This window comes from Eucyclogobius newberryi, unplaced genomic scaffold (assembly GCF_026437365.1).
Source record: "Eucyclogobius newberryi isolate DKJ021-1_F unplaced genomic scaffold, fEucNew1.0.hap1 SCAF_2, whole genome shotgun sequence".
Taxonomy (NCBI): domain Eukaryota; kingdom Metazoa; phylum Chordata; class Actinopteri; order Gobiiformes; family Gobiidae; genus Eucyclogobius; species Eucyclogobius newberryi.
In genome coordinates this window covers 18,501,694-18,529,271 of record NW_027315834.1, presented here as the reverse complement: position 1 = coordinate 18,529,271, position 27,578 = coordinate 18,501,694, and the positions used below count along the sequence as shown (strand labels likewise).

The 27,578-nt window shown below is 41.1% G+C and overlaps 1 protein-coding gene across 2 annotated transcripts; it reads left to right on the top strand.

Moving 5' to 3' along the window:
• The first annotated feature begins 241 nt into the window (after positions 1–241).
• On the top strand, positions 242–26,199 carry drd4-rs (dopamine receptor D4 related sequence). 2 transcript variants are annotated; one of them, XM_072454834.1, is made up of 5 exons: positions 242–390; positions 18,121–18,404; positions 21,704–21,816; positions 23,032–23,711; positions 25,831–26,199. In XM_072454834.1, exons 1-5 carry the CDS (start codon positions 348–350, stop codon positions 26,031–26,033), a joined length of 1,323 nt encoding a protein of 440 aa, XP_072310935.1. In that variant the 5' UTR covers positions 242–347; the 3' UTR covers positions 26,034–26,199. The 2 variants fall into 2 exon arrangements, with proteins under 2 accessions (XP_072310935.1, XP_072310936.1); XM_072454835.1 differs by having other exon boundaries at positions 250–390; positions 17,983–18,404.
• The last annotated feature ends 1,379 nt before the right edge of the window (positions 26,200–27,578 follow it).

Here is a 27,578-nt window from a genome sequence, read left to right as displayed (position 1 = left end):
TTTCTACAGCCAAGTGAATAATACTATTTGTCTCTCCTCTATGAAGAAATGTCACATGAAAACACCTCTCAAACACTGAGACATGATGCACACATAGTAGTTGGGGGAGAGAAAGTGAGTAAATAAAGCTTTCACATGAGCTGAGCCATCAGCCAATCAGAGTGCAGGACAATAGTGAGGGGCGGACACACACAGAAAGCAATCTACTGGGTCCTTTGTGTCAGTCCAATAAAAAGTTTGGATGGGAACCGAGGTAGATAGAGAGAGAGTTTTGCCCCACGCTGGATACAATCTTGTCTACATTTTGGCAAATGTTAGATCGCTAATGGAGAACTACAGACAAGAAAATGACTAAAGGATGCAGAGCTTATGGAGTTCTTCATTCTACAAGTAAGTGTCAGTCTGTTTTAATTTATATTCTTTGAATTTAAAATATGCAGTCAATGAAAAGACAGTTTTTATTTCTTTTTTAGACAGTGTTAGTGAACTGTTTCTCTTTATCTTAAAACTAAGAATGGAATCTGGTAAAGATGAAACCTATGCCAAACCTTACACATTCAAAGTAAAAAAAGGAAATTTCAAAATTACAATGTGCCAAGTTTGGGAATATGATGCTGTTAAAAGTGATAAGCAAAGGACCTAATATTGATGAGATCTGAGCATGAGGTAATGTAAGAAAGAAGTGAATTAGGTTAGCTGGGGGCGGATGATTTTATTACTACTATCTCGACACTGACTTTTTTTTTTTTTTTTTTAAACCTTTGAATCTTTTTCTTGGATGGAACACCCTAGACAAATGTGGGATTACATTTTGTATTTTTAATGTTTTTGTACAGTAATATTTTGTATTCAAAGGACCTAAAACTTGCACACCTTATTGGTGGGTGTTTGAATGAATCATTGGCAGATTTCTTGATTTGACTGCCTCTCCTGCCCTAATCCCTACATGGTGTTTTGTGTTGTGCTGGTCCTCTCAGTCACGCTGACCTGCTGACCTCATAACCACCCCACTGCGCAACACCTGGCTCTGCAGATTAATTCATGATTGGCTCCCTTCCTCTATAACAGCTCATAGATATCATAATGTAATAACGAATTGGCCAATCCCAGATGAGCTCCTCGTGGACACTCAGTACAGACAGGTCACCTATAAATTACTGGGAACTCACTGAATTACAATGAAGGATTAGGAATAAACTAAAATTAATAATATTTGAAGTATGTGAAACACTGGCTTAACTTCCCGCCAAGCACCTCCAGGTGGTAAACTCTGATTAAGACCCATAATTCAACACAGTGGTAAACATCTTATGGGCAGTTGCTATGGTTTCGTAGCGAAGAGGGTCTTAATGTGTGTCTTCTCTGTCTCAGAAGATGAGGCCTGTTATTTCAGAAATGACAGGCCCCTTTTGGTCACAAACACAAGACAGCTGGAGCTCACTTCACTGCACCAAATGAGGGAAGACTTCAACTTAATTATATACAATTCAGATGTGACAAGGTGTATCTGAGTCTAGTGTGTGTAAAATTATACTCAATCCACACAAGGAGAAGCTAAGATGAAAGAGGTTGATGGGTGTCATGTTTTTTGTGTTTTATGTCAATAAAATAGAAGTAGGACCTTCATCTCAGTATACAACCCCCCAAATGCAAATTCAATAAAACATGTTTTATTATTTTTATCAAAACAATGAGTTCTCCAAATGTATTTCTCAAACAAGATGTTTCATTTATTGGCTACATAAAAAAATGCTGGGCTTCAAATTTAAAGACAGAAATAGATACATATTTATAGTACCACTCACAAAAATGCAGGCAAGAAGGTTTATGGCTCTACTTTAATTGAGTTATGTGCTTGCAGCCATATTGGGCTGACTGACAAGGTAAATGTGTAGGTAATGGTTGGAGAGTTGACACGAATGAAATCATTAGCACATGAGCAGCCCAGGGCCACAGCCGCGTGCGTGTATGTGAAGGTCTGATGACACATGATCATCATCATTACCGAGTCGTCCTGGCTGATGTGGCACCTGTTAGAATAATGTCACTTTACACTGCACAATGCCATGTTCTGGTCATCAAACGCCTTTCTGTGTAGCAGGCCACTTTTAGTCTGCAAGCCACTCTGAGAAAATGTGGAAATGATTCCATTTCACAGGAGACTATGAAAGGTAAAGAGTTATGCGACGTGGCGGCGATGTTTCAGCAACACCAAAGGACACAATAAAGGTTTGTAGAAAAGTTGATGAAACACTAATTAAAACAGAGGGAAATGATCCGAGCACTGTACTCATGATATTTAGAGATAACTTTCAACTGATGCAAGATGTGCACAATACTGAACAAATTAAGGCAGATGTTAAAAGCTATGTGACTTTAGGGGGGGATTATTTGCTGTCTGCTTAGCCTGGAATGTTCCAGAGTATTGCAATGAAGGTCTCTATCTCCATGGAGCCAAAAGGGAGGTATGACCAGGCCAAGGTACAGGTCAGATGGGGACCTCGTCCACAGTAAGAATGTTAATGCCATACCGTGTTACAGTCTTGGTAAAGCAACCTCTCTGTGGAGACAAGCAGGTGTCAAACCCTCCACAAGAAAAGTAACGCGGTGCAGTAAATCTGAAAATGTTGTACTGGTAGTCTGTTTTTTGTATTTAAATGATTCTATTTCCCTGAAAACCAAGTTGAGCCAGTTTTACATACAGTGCTCAGTTAGCTGTTGCCATCGTGGTGGAAACAGGACCTGTCATTTATCGGTTCATGTGAAGATCGATCAAAACATGCTGTTCCAAATTACATTACATTACCCTCAAAATACAAATACGCGAAAGAGGCACTGTTGTTTGCTATGTAGCTATTGTCTAGCAAAAGTCATATTTTTCAACCTTCTGTGTACTTGTGTGCGGTGAAGCAGTACCATGGTGGTGGCTTCATTAGAGGGATTTTTAAACATAGAAAAATGAAATAAATCTACAACAAAAAACAAAACATATGTGAGGGTGTATTTGTACACTGAATGCTAGTAGTATTATACTGCAGGGGTTCTGTGAGTGATGGCATCTTTGTTAGTGAATGGGAGACATACTGTGTAGGAACAGGCTTTAGGTAACAGCAAAGGCAACAAAACACAGCTCCTCCACCACTACCTACAGCAATTATCGTCAAAGCGTTCAGCCCACTTGGCTCTGAATTATAACATAAAATATCCCAACCATAGTACTGATAAGGTTTAGCAGTGTGGGCCCACTTACAGCTTCATGCTGTGCTGCAGTAAATCAAGGAAAAAGCCATGTAGCCTTTTGTCACGGCATCATAGACACTCTGAATGATTGTACTAATTACTGTCATTTGGTTTCCAAACACCTTCAGGCTGGTTCTGGTAGTTTTTTGGTTAGGCTGGTCATAGTAAGGCTGAGGCGTACTAAACCTGACTGTTACAGAGGACTGGTAGTAGATGATTGTTCTCAGAGTCACTGTGATCTCTACATATCATTATTCTGAATGATTGACTTGCCCTTTGTAAATGGCAAGTGCACAAAAAACAATTACATTTATTTGAACGGTACGTTTCATCAAAACAAAACAAGGTAGAAGGAAGCTTATGGATGATTACTGCATCTTAATGCAACATTTAAAATAATACATTCTGGAACATAAATGGAAACAAATAGCTGGACAGAAATATGGGACCTTTTGAGTTACTCATAAAAGAACACTATTTTGGACTGGATTTGGTAATATTTTTACAATATGAAAATATCTACTATGAATGATAGGTTTTCTAAAGACATAAATATTTGTCAAAAAGATATAAGATAAAAATTCAAAGTGCTAAAATAGTTTTACTAAAAAACAATAAATCTCCAGGGAGTCACCTCAGAGGTATAAAGTATTACACACTCACTCCCCTGCTCTTATCAACGGTTAACTGGGCTGTTAAAAAAGCTTGGTTCCCTCTGAGTTGGAAGGAATCATATCATTGGTACCTGAAGAGGAGAAGGAGCCACTGTGTCTCATACAGACAAATCTCAATTCTGAACGTGGACAATCGTATATACATCATCTTTTTTAAATCAAATTCTCCCAAATCAAATTAATAAGGATCAGACATGATTTATTAACAAAGGACACAAGACAACATAGGATGATCTTTACACATAACCCTATATAAAAACAACAAAACAAGGCTGTAATAATAACTGTGGATGGTGAGAAAGCTGTTGACTCTGTTAGCTGGCATTATTGTATTTAATGTGCTGCGCAAATTTCCAAATAGATGATTTAATGATAGAAAATATTGGGGCTTTTTACGACAGTCCAACATCAAGAATTTAATTAACGGTCACTTGACTGAGGGGTGAGGTAGGGATGTACTTGGTCCCCCCTCTTGTTCGCTTTGTATTTGGAACCATTGGCCCAATATTCGACAGTCGGAAACATTCCATGCTGTTAAAATTTATGGGATGGAACATAAAATTGCCTTGTTTCTGACCAAGCCAGAGATTTCCATACCTAAAGTGATGCATTTCCTTGATAATGATTGTAAAAAAAAAAAAAACAGGACTTTTGTAGGTATTTACAAATTATTATATAATATATATTTATTATTAGGCCCGAACGCCACAAGCTGGCGAGAGGCCTATTAATCTCGTAAGGCCGCGAAGCGCTCGCCCACTTCAAAACACTCACTAACGCACTCCTTCACTCATGCACGCCCCGTGCATACTAATTAGTAGTAGGAAAATGGAACATTACCGTTGTAAACGGGCGAAGCCCGTGCAAAAGTACGCACTAAACGAGCACTTTACATTGAGATGACGGCCGCGAAGCTGTCGTCATCCCCATATAAAGCACTCATTTGCGCTAAGTAGCTCACGAATACGTTCCCCATCTCTTGCATGTTCCATGCATATAAGCATGTAATGCAAAAATTGAACATTATTACTGTATAGAGGGCCAAAAACACAAAGTGGGCGGAGCCCACTCAAAATTAACGAAAGTACCCGTCAATGACCAGGGACCCACACCATGAGGTAGGAAAGCGCGAGCGCTTTCCGAAAATGTACCAAACATGCGGGCTGTGCCCGCATGTTTGGTACCCCGTCGCCCCTGGCAAGTACAGTGAACTAGCCCATGCCGAAGGCATGGATCATGCATACTTACTCCTGCTATGACAGAAAAAGTCAACAATGAGTGAATGGGCTACGCCCATTCACTCATTGTTGACAACAGCAGCGCGAAGCGCTGCATTCCTCCAAAAACCCTCCCGGCATCGTCCTGTACGCGAGAATCCATGCCGCAGGCATGGGCCATGCTTGTATCTGCTCAAATCAATGGAAGTCTATGGGGAGTGGGCGGGGCATCCCGACGGAATAGGGAGTGACGAGCGCGTAAGCGCTCGTAATGATGATTCCACCCCATGGCGGCATCGGGAAGGCTTAGAGCTTTCAAACGATGTATCATTTGTTGTTATAGTGGAAACGGCTATATTGTCTTTGCTAAAAATATTATTATTTTTATTTTTATTATTAGGCCCGAGCGCCACAAGCTGGCGAGAGGCCTATTAATCTCGTAAGGCCGTGCGAAGCACGGCTGCGAAAGTGCGCACGTAGTGCGCACGAAATCGAGCGCGAAGCGCTCGCCCACTTCCAAACACTCACTAACGCACTCCTCCACTCATGCACGCCCCGTGCATACTAATTAGTTGTAGGAAAATGGAACATTACCGTTGTAAACGGGCGAAGCCCGTGCAAAAGTTCGCACTAAACGAGCACTTTACATTTCGCGGTCGTCATCCCCATATAAAGCACTCATTTGCGCTAAGTAGCTCACGAATACGTTCCCCATCTCTTGCATGTTCCGTGCATATAAGCATGTAATGCAAAAATTGAACATTATTACTGTATAGAGGGCCAAAAACACAAAGTGGGCGGAGCCCACTCAAAATTATCGAAAGTACCCGTCAGTGACCAGGGACCCACACCATGAGGTAGGAAAGCGCGAGCGCTTTCCGAAAATGTATAGTTTATGATATTTGAAAAATGGGAAACATTGTTTTCGCATCGGAATATTATTCTTTCTTTCTTTCTTCTTCTTCTTCTTCTTCTTCTTCTCGGGACCAACCCCCCTATTTTTCACCCAGTGAACATTGACGAAAAGTCACAAAAATTTGCACACCTCTAAAAATCGTGCCTCTCTACATTCTGGCTATTTCCCTTTTCTAAAATAAAAAAAATTGGCGCGTCAGCGCCACCAAATGTACCAAAAATGCATTGAGAGATGGGAAATGACCCAAAAAAAATCTGATCGTAGAATCATGAAATTTGGCGCAGAAGTAGATGGTGACAAGAGAAGTAAAAAATATTATTACGGCAACGCCGTCCCCCGAACCAAATGTCGGCCATATTGCTTCAAAAATGGCTAAACATGACTTCGGAGTTTTTCCAAACGTCGTACTTTTACGAACTCCTCCCAGGGCGTTGGCCCTAAAAAGCTGAAATTTGGTGAAAATGCTACTGAGGAGTGGGACATCAAAAGTTATCCAAATTACATTGATACCTCTCACGGTCTCGGTGCGGCGAAGCCGCAAACTGTAGCTAGAATTTCAGAAATCTCCCATATTTAAAATTTCTGCCGTTTGCGCAGATAAAGTCCGAATTGCGTCAAATTAGAATCAGTTGTTAAACTCTTTGCCCTAAACCTACTTGAAGTGAAATAAATCCATTTGGCGCCACAGCGCCCCCTACAGCTTTTATATGGAGGTTAAATGTTTAGTTTTGCGAAATTATATGAAATTTGACACACAACTCAATTTTGGCATCCCCATCAAAAAAGTCAATGAGACCCATGTCATAATTGTTATGGCGTTGCCGTAACGATGATCGAAACCTTTCATGTTATTCCAATGGGGAAATCGCCAGAACATGTTTACACTTTAGACTTTCACAAACTCCTCCCAGGGCGTTAGACATATTAACCTGAAATTTGGTGAGACTCATCTTCAGGACCATCAAAAGTTATCCACATTTTCATTCAAAGAGTCACGGTAGAATTCAAGATAAAATAGCTTTTTGATGGTAAAACAAAGGGGAGAAGATGTGACAGCGTCACAGATTCAGCAGTAGGCGTAATAAAAGGACAATTGGGGCACGTTAGCGCCCCCTCCTCTTGCGGCGTGGCGGCGGTGTGGCGGCGGCGTGGCGAGGGCCGATCATTGCCGCTTGCGGCTATATTTTTTCTTGTTCTTCTTCAGCGCTTTGAGCTCTAATTTGACCCCCTGAACATGCTCAAAAACTCACCAAACTTTGCCCAAAATTCAGAATCGGCGAAAAATTTTGTTTTTTCTGGGCCATTTTTTTTTTCGTAAAAAAATGGCGCGACAGCGCCACCGACAAAAGTCAAAATACATTGCGCCTATGGGAGACGCCCCGAGGTCAACTTTGTCGTAAAGCTACGAAATTCGGGACACGCATTCCTCTCGTGAGGACAAAAAAAAAAATCATTGTGGCCACGCCCCCAGACTTACCCTATGGCCGCCATTTTCCTTTGAAAATGAAAACACGCTGTGTTAGCCATTTTGTTCACGTCAAACTTTGACGAACTCCTCCTAGGGCGTTTTGCCCACCGACTTCAAAATCGGCGTACGTTCTCTGGACAAGTGGGGCATCTAAAGTTATCCAATTTTTTGAGATACCTTTTACGGTCTGTGTGCGGCGCAGCCGCAAAGTTGGACAACTTATTTTGGAATATTGCAGATCTAAAAATTGCTCCCATTTGATCAAAACGAGTCCGATTAGGACCAAATTTGAATCAGTTGTTAAACTTTCTAGTTTGGACCAGTTTATGATGACAAAATTGAAATGGCCGCGATAGCGCCCCCTACAGAGTGACCTTTAAATTAACATTGAAGGTCAAAAATTAGTTTTACCAAAATTTTCTAAACTTTACCCAAAATTCTATTTTGGCGTCGCGATCAAAAAAGCCAATCAGACAAATGCCTTAATTTTTACGGCGTAGTCGTAGCGATGACATAAACCTCCCATGTTATCCCTATGGGAAAACCGCTAAATCTCTCGAATATCCACATTTTTATGTTTTACACTTTAACGAAGTCCTCCTAGTGCGTTTTGCCCACCGACCTCAAAATCGGTGTACGTCCTCTAGACAAGTGGGGCATCTAAAGTTATCCAAATTTTAAGGATAGCTTTTACGGTCTCTGTGCGACGGAGCCGCAAACGTTTCCCAGAATTCTGACTATTTGGCCTTCAGAGTGGCCTATAAACAATAGAGTTTTTCCAAATGACATGATATTTTGAACAATATTCTAATTTGCCATCCTGATCACAAAAGTATGAGAGCCAAAGTCATATTTTGTACGGCGTAACCGTAGCGATGACAGAAACATCCCATGTTATCCTTATGGGAAAATCATAGAATCGCTCAAATCACCACATTTTTACGCTTCACACTTTAACGAACTCCTCCTAGGGCGATTGTCCGATCAAGTTCATATTTGGAGAATATCATCTACACAAGCGGGGCATCAAAACTTATCCATATTTTGATTCTAAGTGCTACGGTCTCTGTGTGGCGGACCCGCAAATATATGTCAGAAATGGGAAAACAGCGAAATCTCTGAAATGTTCACATTTACGCTTCACACTTTAATGAACTCCTCTGTGGGCAATAGCGCGATCAAGCTTTACTTTGGGAAATATCATCTACACAAGCGGGGCATCAAAAGTTATCCATATTTTTATTCCAAGTGCTACGGTCTCTGTGCGGCGGCGCAGCAAATTTGACTGACACTTGTGTTCATTTGCACTGGATTGGCCATGTCCAACGTGTCGCCGTCTGTCAAGTTCTTTTTTTATTCAACACACAATAAGGGCGCCATCTTTATCAAGTCGAAAGCGCAGAGTCGGAAGGCCGGCGGCCGTTGGCTTTAATTCTTTCTTCTTCTTTCTTCTCGGGACCAACCCCCTATTTTTCACCCAGTGAACATTGACGAAAAGTCACAAAAATTTGCACACCTCTAAAAATCGTGCCTCTCTACATTCTGGCTATTTCCCTTTTCTAAAATAAAAAAAATTGGCGTGTCAGCGCCCCCAAATGTACCAAAAAATGCATTGAGAGATGGGAAATGACCCAAAAAAAATCTGATCGTAGAATCATGAAATTTGGCGCAGAGGTAGATGGTGACAAGAGAAGTAAAAAATATTATTACGGCAACGCCGTCCGCCCAACCAAATGTCGGCCATATTGCTTCAAAAATGGCTAAACATGACTTCGGAGTTTTTCCAAACGTCGTACTTTTACGAACTCCACCCAGGGCGTTGGCCCTAAAAAGCTGAAATTTGGTGAAAATGCTACTGAGGAGTGGGACATCAAAAGTTATCCAAATTACATTGATACCGGTCACGGTCTCTGTGCGGCGAAGCCGCAAACTGTAGCAAGAATTTCAGAAATCTCCCAAATTTAACATTTCTGCCGTTTGCGCAGATAAAGTCCGAATTGCGTCAAATTAGAATAAGTTGTTAAACTCTTTGCCCTAAACCTACTTGAAGTGAAATAAATTAATTTGGCACCACAGCGCCCCCTACAGATTTTATATGGAGGTTAAATATTTAGTTTTGCGAAATTATATGAAATTTGACACACAACTCAATTTTGGCATCCCCATCAAAAAAGTCAATGAGACCCATGTCATAATTGTTATGGCTTTGCCGTAACGATGACCAAAACCTCCCATGTTATTCCAATGGGGAAATCGCCAGAACATGTTTACACTTTAGACTTTCACAAACTCCTCTTAGGGCGTCAGCCCTATTAACCTGAAATTTGGTGAGACTCATCTTCAGGGGTGGACCATCAAAAGTTATCCACATTTTTATTCAAAGAGTCACGGTGTCTATGCGGCAAAGCCGCACATTTTGCCAAGAATTCAAAATAAAATTGCTTTTTGATGGTAAAACAAAGGGGAGAAGATGTGACAGCGTCACAGATTCAGCAGTAGGCGTAATAAAAGGACAATTGGGGCGCGTTAGCGCCCCCTCCTCTTGCGGCGTGGCGGCGGCGTGGCGAGGGCCGATCATTGCCGCTTGCGGCTATATTTAAATATAATTATTACAATCAAGAAATAAAATAAAATAACACCCATTATATGCCCTTTGACTGAAATATTTATAAAGGCATTTAAATCCATAACATTTTTCACTTTCACTAAATATATAAAGGTTAAATGGGAAAGAGAGGGCAATTTCGTATTGATGGACAAGGAATGGGAAAATGTGTGCGCTCAGGAAAAAAAAATCACTTTTGGATGCTGGACATTTATTTTGGACCTAATTTGCTTCAACCTTCTTTTCTTTGAATGTCACCCCTTCATTTCATTTTTTACTTATTTGGTTTCTCTTTGGCCCTGCCCGGTTTTGGTTTTGTTATTTTATATTCAAAATAAAATAAATAAATAAACTGTAGATTGTGTTGGGCATTCAAACAATGTAATGCATGTATTATGGGTAATCCTTGTTTGTTGTGTGAATAATGCCACAAATTTAATCATAACAATGTAATAGTTACCTCAAGTTCTACCAAACTTACTCTATAGTCCTGTTAAATCTTATATCATAGATTGAATAAATGATTTACGAAGGCTTGCAAAAGTACCAGTAATGTAATAAAGTATGACCTTATTTGCTCAAAGACATTTTTAGCGCTGAGATGGAAAATCTCAGTGTCTGAAAAAGCACTAGTAAATTTAAATAGTTTGCTGTTTGTATTTGTTTGAAAGCGCCACAAAGGCTTTACAAACTATTTCAGATGCATTCATTTTTCAAATGTGTATGTGAAGAAACAAACAGGGATCTGTTTGTGTTTGCTCCTGCCATGGAAACGCTCTGATATACCGTAATGTGAAGCTGTCTGAGCATCAGAGGCTTTAGCACACTGATCTAAAGAGCCACTTGACCAAAACAATACAGTTGACATTTATCACAACCTCATTCCATACATGGATATGTGCTCAAGCCCAACTTGAGGCAATGAATATCACTTTACCATCCATTAAACTGTGTTATACCAATGTAAATCTTAACCCTCTTCTACTGTGTCTTCTTATTTTTGAAGTCAATTGAGCCATGTCATTATAACACTACTTATTAGGAGGACAATACATCAACATTCAACAGTATTGTGAATGTTGTTTTGAAGATATGCAAAATATGTATATCATATTATATCGTATGTATTGAAAAAGAGAAGTAAGAGCTGATTAAAAAAGAAAAAGTGATATATCTGCACTTTTGTGATAATCATCCTCAACTAGTTTGTTTAAATACATTAACACATGTGTGTTGGATTGAAATAATAATAGTAACAATAAATATAGCCGCAAGCGGCAATGATCGGCCCTCGCCACGCCGCCGCCACGCCGCTGCCACACCGCCGCCACACCGCAAGAGGAGGGGGCGCTAACGCGCCCCAATTGTCCTTTTATTACGCCTACTGCTGAATCTGTGACGCTGTCACATCTTCTCCCCTTAGTTTTACCATCAAAAAGCTATTTTATTTTGAATTCTTGGCAAAATGTGCGGCTTTGCCGCACAGACACCGTGACTCTTTGAATAAAAATGTGGATAACTTTTGATGGTCCTGAAGATGAGTCTCACCAAATTTCAGGTTAATAGGGCTGACGCCCTGGGAGGAGTTTGTGAAAGTCTAAAGTGTAAACATGTTCTGGCGATTTCCCCATTGGAATAACATGAAAGGTTTCGGTCATCGTTACGGCAACGCCATAACAATTATGACATGGGTCTCATTGACTTTTTTGATGGGGATGCTAAAATTGAGTTGTGTGTCAAATTTCATATAATTTCGCAAAACTAAACATTTAACCTCCATATAAAATATGTAGGGGGCGCTGTGGCGCCAAATGAATTTATTTCACTTCAAGTAGGTTTAGGGCAAAGAGTTTAACAACTGATTCTAATTTGACGCAATTCGGACTTTATCCGCGCAAACGGCAGAAATTTTAAATATGGGAGATTTCTGAAATTCTAGCTACAGTTTGCGGCTTCGCCGCACAGAGACCGTGAGAGGTATCAATGTAATTTGGATAACTTTTGATGTCCCACTCCTCAGTAGCATTTTTACCAAATTTCAGCTTTTTAGGGCTAACGCCCTGGGAGGAGTTCGTAAAAGTACAACGTTTGGAAAAACTCCGAAGTCATGTTTAGCCATTTTTGAAGCAATATGGCCGACATTTGGTTGGGCGGACGGCGTTGCCGTAATAATATTTTTTACTTCTCTTGTCACCATCTACCTCTGCGACTTTATCGGCGCAAACGGCAGAAATGTTAAATTTGGGAGATTTCTGAAATTCTTGCTACAGTTTGCGGCTTCGCCGCACAGAGACCGTGACCGGTATCAATGTAATTTGGATAACTTTTGATGTCCCACTCCTCAGTAGCATTTTCACCAAATTTCAGCTTTTTAGGGCCAACGCCCTGGGTGGAGTTCGTAAAAGTACGACGTTTGGAAAAACTCCGAAGTCATGTTTAGCCATTTTTGAAGCAATATGGCCGACATTTGGTTGGGCGGACGGCGTTGCCGTAATAATATTTTTTACTTCTCTTGTCACCATCTACCTCTGCGCCAAATTTCATGATTCTACGATCAGATTTTTTTTGGGTCATTTCCCATCTCTCAGTGCATTTTTGGTACATTTGGGGGCGCTGACGCGCCAATTTTTTTTATTTCAGAAAAGGGAAATAGCCAGAATGTAGAGAGGCACGATTTTTAGAGGTGTGCAAATTTTTGTGACTTTTTGTCAATGTTCACTGGGTGAAAAATAGGGGGGTTGGTCCCGAGAAGAAAGAAGAAGAAAGAATTAAAGCCGCAAGCGGCATCCAACGGCCCTCGCGGGCCGCCGGCCTTCCGACTCTGCGCTTTTGACTTGATAAAGATGGCGCCCTTATTGTGTGTTGAATAAAAAAATAACTTGACAGACGGCGACACATTGGACATGGCCAATCCAGTGCAAATGAACACAAGTGTCAGTCAAATTTGCTGCGCCGCCGCACAGAGACCGTAGCACTTGGAATAAAAATATGGATAACTTTTGATGCCGCTTGTGTAGATGATTTTTCCCAAAGTAAAGCTTGATCGAGCTATTGCCCACGGAGGAGTTTGTTAAAGTGTGAAGCGTAAATGTGAACATTTCAAGGATTTGGCGTTTTTCCCATTTGTGACAGTATATTTGCAGCTCCACGGCACAGAGACCGTACCACTTAAAATCAAAATATGGATAACTTTTGATGCCCCGTTTGTTTAGATGATTTTTCCCAAATATGAGCTTGATCGGGCAATCGGCCTAGGAGGAGTTCGTTAAAGTGTGAAGCGTAAAAATGTGGTGATTTTAGAGATTTCGCTGTTTTCCCATTTCTGACATATATTTGCGGGTCCGCCACACAGAGACCGTAGCACTTAGAATCAAAATATGGGTAAGTTTTGATGCCCCGCTTGTGTAGATGATATTCTCCAAATATGAACTTGATCGGACAATCGCCCTAGGAGGAGTTTGTTAAAGTGTGAAGCGTAAAAATGTGGTGATTTGAGCGATTCTACGATTTTCCCATAAGGATAACATGGGATGTTTCTGTCATCGCTACGGTTACGCCGTACAAAATATGACTTTGGCTCTCATACTTTTATGATCAGGATGGCAAATTAGAATTTTGTTCAAAATATATTGTCATTTGGAAAAACTCTATTGTTTATAGGCCACTCTGAAGGCCAAATAGTCAGAATTCTGGGAAACGTTTGCGGCTCCGTCGCACAGAGACCGTAAAAGTTATCCTTAAAATTTGGATAACTTTAGATACACCACTTGTCTAGAGGACGTACACCGATTTTGAGGTTGGTGGGCAAAACGCACTTGGAGGACTTTGTTAAAGTGTAAAACATAAAAATGTGGTAATTTGAGAGATTTTGTGGTTTTCCCATAGGGATAACATGGGAGGTTTCTGTCATCGCTACGACTACGGCGTAAAAATTTAGGCATTTTTGTGATTGGCTTTTGTGATCGGGACAGCAAAATAGAATTTTGGGTAAAGTTTAGACAATTTTGGTAAAACTAATTTTTGACCTTCAATGTTAATTTAAAGGTCACTCTGTAGGGGGCGCTATCACTGCCATTTCAATTTTGTCAGCCTAAACTGGTCCAAACTAGAAAGTTTAACAACTGATTCAAATTTGGTCCTAATCGGACTGGTTTTGATCAAATGGGAGCAATTTTTAGACCTGCAATATTCCAAAATAAGTTGTCCAACTTTGCGGCTGCGCCGCACACAGACCGTAAAAGGTATCTCAAAAAATTGAATAACTTTAGATGCCCCACTTGTCCAGAGGACGTACGCCGATTTTGAAGTCGGTGGGCAAAACGCCCTAGGAGGAGTTCGTCAAAGTTTGACGTAAACAAAATGGCTAACTCAGCTTGTTTTCATTTTCAAAGGAAGATGGCGGCCATAGGGTAAGTTTGGGGGCGTGGCCACAATAATATTTTTTGTTTATCCTCACGAGAGGAATGCGTGTCCCGAATTTCGTAGCTTTACGCCAAAGTTGACCTCGGGGCGTCTCCCATAGGCGCAATGTATTTTGACTTTTGTCGGTGGCGCTGTCGCGCCATTTTTTAACGGAAAAAAAAATGGCCCAGAAAAAATAAAATTTTTCGCCGATTCTGAATTTTGGGCAAAGTTTGGTGAGTTTTTGAGCATGTTCAGGGGGTCAAATTAGAGATCAAAGCGCTGAAGAAGAACAAGAAAAATTAAAGCCGCAAGCGGCATCCAACGGCCCTCGCGGGCCGCCGGCCTTACGACTCTGCGCTTTTGACTTGATAAAGATGGCGCCCTTATTGTGTGTTGAATAAAAAAAGAACTTGACAGACGGCGACACATTGGACATGGCCAATCCAGTGCAAATGAACACAAGTGTCAGTCAAATTTGCTGCGCCGCCGCACAGAGACCGTAGCACTTGGAATAAAAATATGGATAACTTTTGATGCCCCGCTTGTGTAGATGATTTTTCCCAAAGTAAAGCTTGATCGAGCTATTGCCCACGGAGGAGTTTGTTAAAGTGTGAAGCGTAAATGTGAACATTTCAAGGATTTGGCGTTTTTCCCATTTGTGACAGTATATTTGCAGCTCCACAGCACAGAGACCGTACCACTTAAAATCAAAATATGGATAACTTTTGATGCCCCGTTTGTGTAGATGATTTTCCCCAAATATGAGCTTGATCGGGCAATCGGCCTAGGAGGAGTTTGTTAAAGTGTGAAGCGTAAAAATGTGGTGATTTGAGCGATTCTGCGATTTTCCCATAAGGATAACATGGGATGTTTCTGTCAACGCTACGGTTACGCCGTACAAAATATGACTTTGGCTCTCATACTTTTATGATCAGGATGGCAAATTAGAATTTTGTTCAAAATATCATGTCATTTGGAAAAACTCTATTGTTTATAGGCCACTCTGAAGGCCAAATAGTCAGAATTCTGGGAAACGTTTGCGGCTCCGTCGCACAAAGACCGTAAAAGTTATCCTTAAAATTTGGATAACTTTAGATACACCACTTGTCTAGAGGACGTACACCGATTTTGAGGTTGGTGGGCAAAACGCACTAGGAGGACTTCGTTAAAGTGTAAAACATAAAAATGTGGTAATTTGAGAGATTTTGTGGTTTTCCCATAGGGATAACATGGGAGGTTTCTGTCATCGCTACGACTACGCCGTAAAAATTTAGGCATTTTGGTGATTGGCTTTTGTGATCGGGACGGCAAAATAGAATTTTGGGTAAAGTTTAGACAATTTTGGTAAAACTAATTTTTGACCTTCAATGTTAATTTAAAGGTCACTCTGTAGGGGGCGCTATCACTGCCATGTCAATTTTGTCAGCCTAAACTGGTCCAAACTAGAAAGTTTAACAACTGATTCAAATTTGGTCCTAATCGGACTGGTTTTGATCAAATGGGAGCAATTTTTAGACCTGCAATATTCCAAAATAAGTTGTCCAACTTTGCGGCTGCGCCGCACACAGACCGTAAAAGGTATCTCAAAAAATTGAATAACTTTAGATGCCCCACTTGTCCAGAGGACGTACGCCGATTTTGAAGTCGGTGGGCAAAACGCCCTAGGAGGAGTTCGTCAAAGTTTGACGTAAACAAAATGGCTAACTCAGCTTGTTTTCATTTTCAAAGGAAGATGGCGGCCATAGGGTAAGTTTGGGGGCGTGGCCACAATGATTTTTTTTGTTTATCCTCACGAGAGGAATGCGTGTCCCGAATTTCGTAGTTTTACGCCAAAGTTGACCTCGGGGCGTCTCCCGTAGGCGCAATGTATTTTGACTTTTGTCGGTGGCGCTGTCGCGCCATTTTTTAACGGAAAAAAAAATGGCCCAGAAAAAATAAAATTTTTCGCCGATTCTGAATTTTGGGCAAAGTTTGGTGAGTTTTTGAGCATGTTCAGGGGGTCAAATTAGAGATCAAAGCGCTGAAGAAGAACAAGAAAAATAATAATAATAATAATAATAATAATAATATTTTTAGCAAAAACAATATAGCCGTTTTTACTATAACAACAAATGATACATCGTTTGAAAGCTCTAAGCCTTCCCGATGCCGCCATGGGGTGGAATCATCATTACGAGCGCTTACGCGCTCGTCACTCCCTATTCCGTCGGGATGCCCCGCCCACTCCCCATAGACTTCCATTGATTTGAGCAGATACAAGCATGGCCCATGCCTGCGGCATGGATTCTCGCATACGGGACGATGCCAGGAGGGTTTTTGGAGGAATGCAGCGCTTCGCGCTGCTGTTGTCAACAATTAGTGAATGGGCTACGCCCATTCACTAATTGTTGACTATTTCTGTCATAGCAGGAGTAAGTATGCATGATCCATGCCTTCGGCATGGGCTAGTTCACTGTACTTGCCAGGGGCGACGGGGTACCAAACATGCGGGCTGCGCCCGCATGTTTGGTCAGACAGTTGCAACGCTGCCTTCGGCAGCGTTGCGGGAGCAATAGGCCCTCCCCCTGCTGGGGCTCGGGCCTAAAAATAATAATATTTTTAGCAAAAACAATATAGCCGTTTCCACTATAACAACAAATTATACATCGTTTGAAAGCTCTAAGCCTTCCCCATGCCGCCATGGGGTGGAATCATCATTACGAGCGCTTACGCGCTCGTCACTCCCTATTCCGTCGGGATGCCCCGCCCACTCCCCATAGACTTCCATTGATTTGAGCAGATACAAGCATGGCCCATGCCTGCGGCATGGATTCTCGCGTACGGGACGATGCCAGGAGGGTTTTTGGAGGAATGCAGCGCTTCGCGCTGCTGTTGTCAACAATTAGTGAATGGGCTACGCCCATTCACTAATTGTTGACTATTTCTGTCATAGCAGGAGTAAGTATGCATGATCCATGCCTTCGGCATGGGCTAGTTCACTGTACTTGCCAGGGGCGACGGACATTGCAGTGCCATGGGATGGAAACATCCGGAAAAAGGAACATGAGAAATACCAAGGCCTCAGAGAGGAGCTGGAGAAGGCCGGGAGTGTGAAGGTATCGATGGTGCCCATAGTGATCGGAGCACTTGGGGCATTGACTCCCAAACTGGAGGAATGGCTTGAGCAGATCCCAAGAAAAACATCAGACATCTCGGTCCAGAAAAGTGCATTGCTAGAAACAGAAAAGATACGGCGCAGAACCCTCCAGCTCCCAGGCCTCTGGTAGAGGACCCGAGCTTGAAGGGGGATGAATAGAGACCACCCGCGGAGGGTGAGATATAGTTGTATTTTTTTTTTAACATACCCACACGCACGCGCTTACACACACATTAAAAAAAAAATAATAATAATTATTGTATACAACGTCTGGTCAAATACTGCCTATATTTTTCATAACCTGTTTATCATATCATTGCAGGGGCAGCCAAGTAAACTCAAATCAACAGAATCACAATGAGACCAGGCTTATTCACTGAAGACGCATAAACACTGGGACATGTAACAAGAGCCGTAACAAGCTGCACTTTTCTGTGTTTGTGGCATTGACTGTTGACAGAAGACTCCCGGGCTACAGATGCTGATGTGTGCATGCCTTCCATCATGGACAATGTGACCCTGGCGAGCCTCCCTGAGGACATGGGCCTGGTGGACTACAACTATCTGGCCCTGATTTTGGGGGTGCCTCTCATAATTGTCATAATCCTGGGAAACATCCTGGTTTGTCTGAGCGTGCTCACAGAGCGCTCCCTCAAAACGGCCACCAACTACTTCATCTTCAGTCTGGCTGTGGCGGATCTGCTGCTGGCTGTGCTGGTGCTGCCCCTCTACGTCTACTCCGAGGTTAGAGTCATATATGGCAAATATATGTTAGGAAACAATGTTGTGCAAAGTCTATAAGCACCAGAGATTTACAAAATTGGCATTAATGTCATATTGCAATCTTAAATATTTATATAGCGATGCTCCAACTATAGGACCTTGAGTGCCGTGTTAAACGGAGTAAAGCTTTAACTAAAGGAGTTTTTCTTCCCCTTAAATTTTGTATTAAAACAGCTTCTAAAAAACTTTTAAAAGAACATGTAATAAATTATTCAACAAATACATTTATTTTAAGCATTTTAAAACTTTTTTTACTTTTGCAGACTGTATTAGCTTCTATGATGAGCCTCTCGAATTCTCGATTTAGCTTTTCCATTAGTGATGTGACGTTCAAGAACCGTTCAATTTATTTGAATGACTCCTCACTGTGAACGATGGGGATCGAGTCACAGTGGCATGGGAAAAGAGAGGACGTGTACGGTGGATATGGAGCACACACTTCCACTCCCAGTCTCACCTGTCCTGTGGGTGCTGCAACAATAAAACAAGTGCAGGCTCTGTAATGCCTCCAAGCACCCAGGAAGCAAAATGACTTGTCCATTGAAGTCAATTGGCTGTGCTCACTAGCACATGTTGCCACTTAAGCCATTAGCAACTCGGTACATCTGGCGGCTGTGTGGCTTGGAAGCAGGATCAAGTGAGCAGACTCTCGTACCATATGACCACTCTGACCAATCAGAGCGAGAGCTGCTAGAGCGGAGCAGCCATAGATCTATTCAAAAATCTGGATAGGGTGTTGCCAAGCCCCAGTCATCCAACATGGCTGCCGTTATAAGCCAATGGGAATGCTCATTGGCGCGTGTCACCAGTTTAGCCATGGATCTATTAGAGTTTAGCCCAATATAATACATACATGGTTTAGCCTTTAGCGCTTAGCTACATCCGGTCATTCACAGTCCTCCGAACATGTACAGTAGTGCTGTTATCCCACACAGAGTGTGTCCGCTTTGATCAATCAGAGCGAGAGTTGGTAGAGCAGAACGAGCCGAAACTGTGTTGAAAATCCTTCAGGGGAGCAGCACGAAGAAGAGTGAGCCGAAGTTAAAGATTTAGAGTAAAAAATGAATGACCTGAAAATAAGCAAAAAACGCCACAAAATCAGACCTTTGTTATAGCTGGACGTGGCCTGTCCTGGCCACTGGGACCGACTTGCGACAGGTTTAAGCTAGCAATACCTATCCAGATAATTTAATAGAGCCATGAATGTCCCTCACTCCCTCCTCTCTCTCTCTCTCTCTGCTCAGCGCTGCCGCTGACCTGTCTGTCATCCTACTGTGCACTCACACCTGCAGCGACAAACCCGCCCTCCTGAGCCCTGTTCTCTTTACCGGAAGGTATCAAAGGGAGGGAGTGATTAAAAGCATGTTTTGTACCTCGACCAATTCCATGCAAGTGTGTGTCAAAAGATTTTCACTGAGTGGCTGTCGCCTCAGCAATATCGCTCTGAATTTGGTCCGGTGGCCTGGATCGCGCCACACTCCTTGTCACCACATTAGTGAGAGCTGTAGTTGGCCTGTCAGCCAAACATGAACAGTTAGCTTTTACATTGCACTCTATGGGAAAAATGCTCTCTGGGCAGAAGAGGATTTTTTTCGCTGCAGTACCGATTAACTGGTCACTGGGGCCGGCTCACGACAGGTTTAAGATAGCAATATCTATCCAGATAATGTAATTGATCTATGGTCGGGCCCCCCATAGGGGTTGCGGAATGATTTCAGGTGGTCTCCAGATGATATGAGGATTTTTTTTTAAATAATGTCTTCACACCCTTTAGATGAAGTGGTAGATAGAGATTAACGTAGGCTAATTTATCTATATGTGAAAATAAAGTCAAACATGAGACTTTAGGCTACTTGATCACTTTGAGGGAAGTCTACTTTAATGTTTGGGGTCATGAATGCCAATGATTGGGATTTTGGAGGTCGCAGCTGAAAAAGGTTAAGAACCACTGCGTTAGACGATAAAGTGAACTGCAGCTGTGGAGTGCGGACATCAGAGATGAAACATGAGCATCAGGGCTGCACGGTGGTTGAGTGGTAAGGGTGGCAGCACACATGCCAGGCTCCAAGTGTAGCCGGCTGCAGTGTTGTGAGTTTAATTCCCTGCTTCGACAATGTATTGCATGTCCTCCCCTGTCTCTCATCCCCATTTCACACTAAAGCTGTCCTATCTAATAAAGCCAACAGGCCAAAAATCCTTTAAAAAGAAAAAAAAAGAAACATGAGGATCAGTCAGCAGCGATAGCAAGATAAAAGAGAGACGCAGACCTCAAGCACTGTGCCCAGACAGGTAGGGTACGGAACAGAGAGCGTGTGCACGTGCAGATGTGCATGGAGGGTCTGTCTGCACCTTCACATGGATCGCCCATAATGATAAGAGTGATTGACGCTAAATTGATTAAAAAAAAAAAAAAGTTATCTTTCTTTCAAAATAATGAATCCTGTTAATGTAAAGGGAATAATAAAAATTAACTCTCTGATTGGTTAGAGCATCATAAGAACCAATCTCAGAATCAGAATCAGAAAAGGTTTATTGCCATTGTCAATGAACAGAATTCACAAACATAGGCATTTGCTTTGGTGGTTCCGTACACACAAAACAATAAACAACGATAAAACAACCTATATAAAGTCAACCTATATAAGTCAAAAATAAAAAAAAAACAATAAAAAATAACTAAGAGCTCCTTAGTTCACTTTTATTATTCACTTGACTTCAGCCAGTTGGACCAGGAGAGTCACAGTAAAGCTAAATCAGAAGGTTACTCACAGGTGTATATAAACTGCAAAAGGTTTTCATAAAAGGATTTGAAAATGAATAAAGTAATATTTTCACAAATCCATTTAATAAATTGTGTCTTAAAAACTTTTTTTTTTTATAAAATCTGTTGCTAGAAATCCACTAATTCACACCGTACAGTGCGATTTGGACATTACAACCAAAAGGACAGTTAATCCAAAAGGCTGACATGGGGTAGAGTACATTAACATGAATATGGTATTTAATAATGTAATGATTGTATCAATCACAACCAGTATTAGACAGACTTTTGTTGAGTATTTTGTTAATAAATCTCATAATTTAATAATTTATATTCCTAAGAACGCCAGAGAAGATACATGTAACTATAGACTGGAAACTATTAGACTTTTACAGAGTAAAAGTGAGTTTTATGATGCTTAAAGTGATAATACGTTTTTTTTATGTAAATGTAATGTTGCTAATCTTCAGTTTCTACATATATATTTGTATTTGGGTAGTTCATGGGAGGAATATGGACCCTGAGTACTTCCATTTGTGACGCGCTGATGACGATGGATGTAATGCTGTGTACTGCCTCCATCTTGAACCTGTGTGCCATCAGCGTGGACAGGTGAGGAAAATACATGCAGAGTTAATCAGAACTATTCATATGGGAGGAAAAACACTCCATTTTATCTTTAATTAAGATATTATAACCTCAGTCAATGTGAGGGGGTGTAATTGGCAGTGGAGATGATTATAATTTCAAAATGAGAAGACCTAAATGTTATCTGATGGGGAGTAAATAAGATTTGTGCGGTGAGTTTTTATATATGAAATTGTTGTTTTGAAGGTACAGTTAAATAAAAATACCAACTATTTTGTTGTTATGGAACTATTAAATGGCTTCACACAAATAGCTGATAAAAAAAGCTGAAGTCTAAACTTTTTATTTTGCCCCGAGGGCCATATTTGAATCCAGGCAAGTGCAGAGGGCTGCGAGCATTGGTGTAACAAATTATTATCTTTATATAGCATTTTTCTGTAAAATATAAGGTTATGGTTAAAGTACACTTTATTGTCCCTGTAGGGAAATTTGTCTTCTGCAGTTGATCTATATAGGCAATTTAATGTATTCTTCCATTAATTTCATGGGATCTTTATTAAGGACACAAGTGCAGACACATGTTCCATAGCTAAGACAATAAAAAACTAGAAAGAGTAAACAACATTATGAAAAACTTGCGGGGCCGTAAATACCCCTGGGTATATAGTTAATCAAAATGTTCAAAATTTTGATTGACTGATGTCAGATGCTAATAGTTTTAACTCTATGAGAAAAAATAAGCAACGATTTTGAATTTCCAGAGCTTACTTTGATTTTTTATAGCCTCAAAATTGTATTTGAGCTTCACATAAATTGTGACAATTAAAGTAAATTAACATTGTGGGCTCAACATTTCTGTCAATATTTGTCCAATTAAACATAAAAAATCAGGATTTTACCTTCATCAAAAATGGTATGTGTCTGTCATTATCTCATATCTCTTAATGTAAAATACAATTGTGAATACAATCTGCATGGCTCTGTTATCACTCACATCTGATCCGACTGGTTTTTATTTGCCAAAATACTAGATTTATCATATTTTGTGATATTCTCAGGTTAATCCCAGTTTCTCCATTAAAATCACATTGTGGTCCACTTCACTTTTGCCCCCATTCTACAATTTAGAATGTTGTTATCTACACTTTTTATGATGACTTTGAAATTAGTGGTATATTTGAGCATATTCAAATGTATATGGTCAAATATCACTTGATTATTTATTGTTTATTGTTTCAGGTATATTGCAGTGGTGGTGCCCCTTAAATACAACAGAAACCAGTTCAGTGTGCGGCAGCTGGCTCTCATCACTGCCACCTGGGCTTTGTCTTTCGGCGTGGCCAGTCCTGTCATCTTTGGTCTGAACCAGGTACCTGGACGAGACCCCAGCGTGTGTAAACTGGAGGACGATCGCTTCGTGGTTTACTCCTCTGTCTGCTCCTTCTTTGTGCCTTGTCCCGTCATGCTCTTCTTGTATTACTGGATGTTTCGCGGGCTGAGGCGTTGGAGTGGGCGCTCACGGTCCCAGGCCGGACGGAACAATCGCCACAGCCTCTCCTTACGCTTAAACTCTGCCCTACGTCGCACTAAAACCACGACAACAGGAAGTCAAGAAAAGGTTGTGTACGCAGTGGACCCTGGTCTGAGTCCGACTTCGCCCTCCACCATTTCCCAGTTGACTCCCTCCATTACCCCAACGGATGAGACGGACAGGGACACAGTGGTGATGGAGAGCGACCCCATGACAATGCAGAATGACAGCGTGTCGGATGCTGACCTGACAGAGAGGAGGGATGGCAGCAGGCGAGGGAAATGCTTTTCCAAAAGCAACGCCGGGAAAAGAGGAAGAAGAAACAGCAAGAGCAGCAGAGTGAGCGGCCGCGAGCGCAAAGCCATGAAAGTCCTGCCAGTGGTAGTAGGTGAGTCGAGTGGAAGACCTCTCATATTGTGGTTTTGCTTCACAGCATTCTGAATTTAAGGAGTGTGTGGTAAAACACATGCGAGTCAAGGGTGAGTAATGACATTTTCACCTGTAGGAGCTCAAAACACAACTAAAATGTGAAAGATTATTTAGTTGAACCAGATAAACAAAAGAACACTACAGCTACGCTAACATTTATCACTGATACAGACTTTATGATCACACAATTGCACTGATTACATTTCCCTTCTTAAATAAGATGTTTCTGGGTCTGTATGTTGAAGAAATGAATTGTTATGCAGCAGTTGAAGTGTCCCAAATCTCCAACTGCTGTTGGCAAACAAGCTGGCTCTGCTCTGCTCAGTCGCAGCAACGACTGACAAATTACTTTCAGTTTCCATTTTGCCTAATAGTTAATTTGACCAAAACAAAAGCTCCATGGACTAAAATTAGGCCATAAAAGCAAAGAAACATTTTATCTTTTGTAATTCACTCAACACATGTTGAGAGAGGTAAAAGAATAACGGCATAACCGCTGTTAATACTCAAAAGTCAACGATAAATCGAAAACAATTCAGACAAATATGCGAATGAATGGAGACATTATGATTGAGCTGGTATTCGGATTCTAAGTTTAAATGTTCTTCCTGTGGTGATAAGCCCACAATCGCGACGTGTAAATGAGACATTGTGCTTCTCAGTTGGAGTTTGCATGTTTTTCCCTAACGGAGCAAAGCTACGAGCTACACAACCAAAATAGAAACGATCTCCCTGGAAACCATTTTACTGGCACACCAGCAGCTTCACACTAGAGCTAAATTTAATCTCAATCATCACATACAGAATAACTTTGTGAAAAGCTGTGATAACACTCAGATAAAGGAATAACTTAACTTTTGAGCATATTACTTCCCCAATTTAGCAGCGCACCATGTAAGGCCCAATAAGGCTGAAACCTGCTGGCATTGTTTGAAACCTTTTGCCAAAACTCAATATTTGTTGTAATATTTTGCTAAATTTTTCGAGTGCCTCGGCTTTTGTTTTGTTCACGTGACTAATCCATAATCTGAAGAGCACCAGGGTACAAGATATTTCAAAACCCTTTGTAGCATTCCAGTAGCTTCTTGCTTCCTGTGCACCATGTAACATTTGGAATGGATCCTGGTCCACGGTGGGATTGTTAAAGGTGGTATGGACGATTTTTTTCAGCAAATTTTTTATCATATTTCCTCGTGGCGTGGATAAATCAATTGTCCTGCCACGTATCAATCATAAAACGCACCTACCGCTCACCTGCAGCTGCGTCAGGCTCGTCCCCACGTTTCCGCGTGTCTAAGCGCATGGATCTATCATAATATAGTTCCCTCAGTGTACGGGGCAAAATGAAGACGGATGAAAGACAGTTCGAGCTGACGCAGAAGTGGACAGAAATCTACGGGAGACGAGAGATGCGATGCGCTCCGTTGCGCTAATAAACAAACGCACGTGTGTGTTGTATCAGTCCGCACGGGGGAGTGCGCATGCGCACTTCCGCCTGCGTTCTCAAATCGCCGAAAAACCGTCCATACCGCCTTTAAGGGCTGATGTCACACAGCATGTGTCTCGCTACAGGGTCCAAGGCGCAATCAGCTGATTGTAAAGCTTTTTTCATGCATTGAAGTTAAATCTGTTTTGTCCCTGTACAGATATATTGTAAGCTGAGACTATTGTGTGATATCTGCATCTAATTAAAGAGCGTTTTAGTCTTCATAAAATACATTAGCTGTACATCTGCCTAATTCTGCCTAATTCTTTCTTTTATATAACACTACCCATATCTTCAACACTTCTCTATCCAGGCTTTTGTTTCAGGAGTAAAAACATGACCATAAACAAAATCCCTGGTCCACAGTATGGCATACATCTTATCTATCTCCATGGAGACAAGCAAGTTATGCTATCAGGCCAAGTTACAGGTCAGCTCTGTGGAAAACATGATTTAAAATGGACTTGGCTTGGATCTAACTTGAATTAGTTGTCACTCACACTTACATGTTCTATATTTTACCATTACTGATTTAGATTACGAATCTTTGAGCCTGTGAATAGCTGTTTTTTTAAATATATATCATCCTTAGGTGTGTTCCTGGCCTGCTGGACTCCGTTCTTCGTAGTTCATGTCACTAAAGTGATGTGTCAGTCCTGCCACATCGGTCCCACTCTGATTTCCGTGGTAACATGGCTGGGTTATGTCAACAGCGCAGTGAACCCCATCATTTACACAGTGTTCAACCCAGAGTTCAGAAATGTCTTTCACAAACTGCTTTGCTGCCAGACATGAGATTTTTTTTTTTTTTTTTTTATGGACTAAAGAGCTTGACTGTATTTGTCAGAAGATTTTTTTTTTTTACGCAAACTCTTTAACTCTTTAATAAGGTCTTAAATGGTATATTGTCTTGGCCCAAAGGCATCAAATGTGACCGTGTGCAGATAAAGTGGACTGATATTATTAGATGTAGGAAGATGTGCAAGTGAAGAATATTATGAAATATCTATCGAAACTTGTTGGATGATGGCGCTGTATTATTAAAAGCATGGTTTTATTTGTGACGTGAAGGTAATGTCATGAAATCATCTTTAATTTTTTTTTTTGAAAAAATAAATCAAAAACAAATATGTGTGTTGAAGCATATATGTGGTGAAACAAATTATGAATGTGTTGGAGTCCATGATTGCTGCGGCAGGTTGTGTCATGTGGTTCAGTGTGACTACAGTGGCTTGTAAAAGTATCCATACCCCTGGAACGTTTCCACATTTTACCACGTAAAGACCACAAAGTTAAATAAGCTGTATTGGTATTTTTTGGGAAAGACTAGAGCAGTACAAAGTGGCACACAATTGTGAAGTTGAAGGAAAATTGTATATGGTTTTAAAAATATTAATAACTGAAAAGTGCATCAGTGAACACATCATTCCCACAGCCTCATGCTGTGGGGCTGCTTTTTTCAGAGTTGATGGGAAGATGGACGGAGCTAAATACAGGGAAATACTGGAAGAAAAGATTTGAGACTGGGACGGAAGATCAACGTCAGCGTGGCAATGACCCTAAACATAAAGCCAGAGCTACAATGCAATGGTTTAAATAAAAAAAAACATCTCTGACTGCACTTGAGCTGTTCTTCAAAGAAGGCAGAAGGCAAAAATGTCATTCTGTAGGTGTAAAACGTAGGTACAGACATATCCCAGAAGACTGTCAGCTGTAATTGCAGAGAAAAGTGGTTCCACAAAGAATTGACTCAGGGGCTTGAATACTTTTGCACGATGCACAATCGTGTAATTTTCCTTCCAATTCACAACCGTGTGCCACTTTGTGTTGCTCGTTCACAAAAAATTACAATATAATTTATTTAAGTTTGTGTTGTGATGTGGAAAAGTTCTGGGGTAAAAGTATTTTCCCAAACCACTGTACCTTCTGCTAAAGACCTACGTGTGTTTGGTGGGCGGGCGGCTGTCCACCTACTTCCCTTCAACTAGAGCCAGGAGAATCAGAAGCAGAATCAGAGAGGGTTTATTGCCATTGTCAATGAACAGAATTCACAAACATCTTGGTGATTTGGTGCAACATAAAACAATGAATAAGTCAAAAAGAGAAACAGTTAAAATCTGCTATGGGATAAAAATAACAATAAGCTACAAGATAAAAAATAAGAATAAGAATAAAACATGGCCGTTGGCAAAGCAAAATGTGTTTGATTTAACTGTGTTCATTAAAGGGGTTGATATTTTCTGCTTGATGTTCTGTCCATTCAAATAGAGAGAGAGCGAGTAGCCACGGTAACACAGAGCCTGTATGACATAAGAACTGTCTTCAGAGGAGGTAACAAGC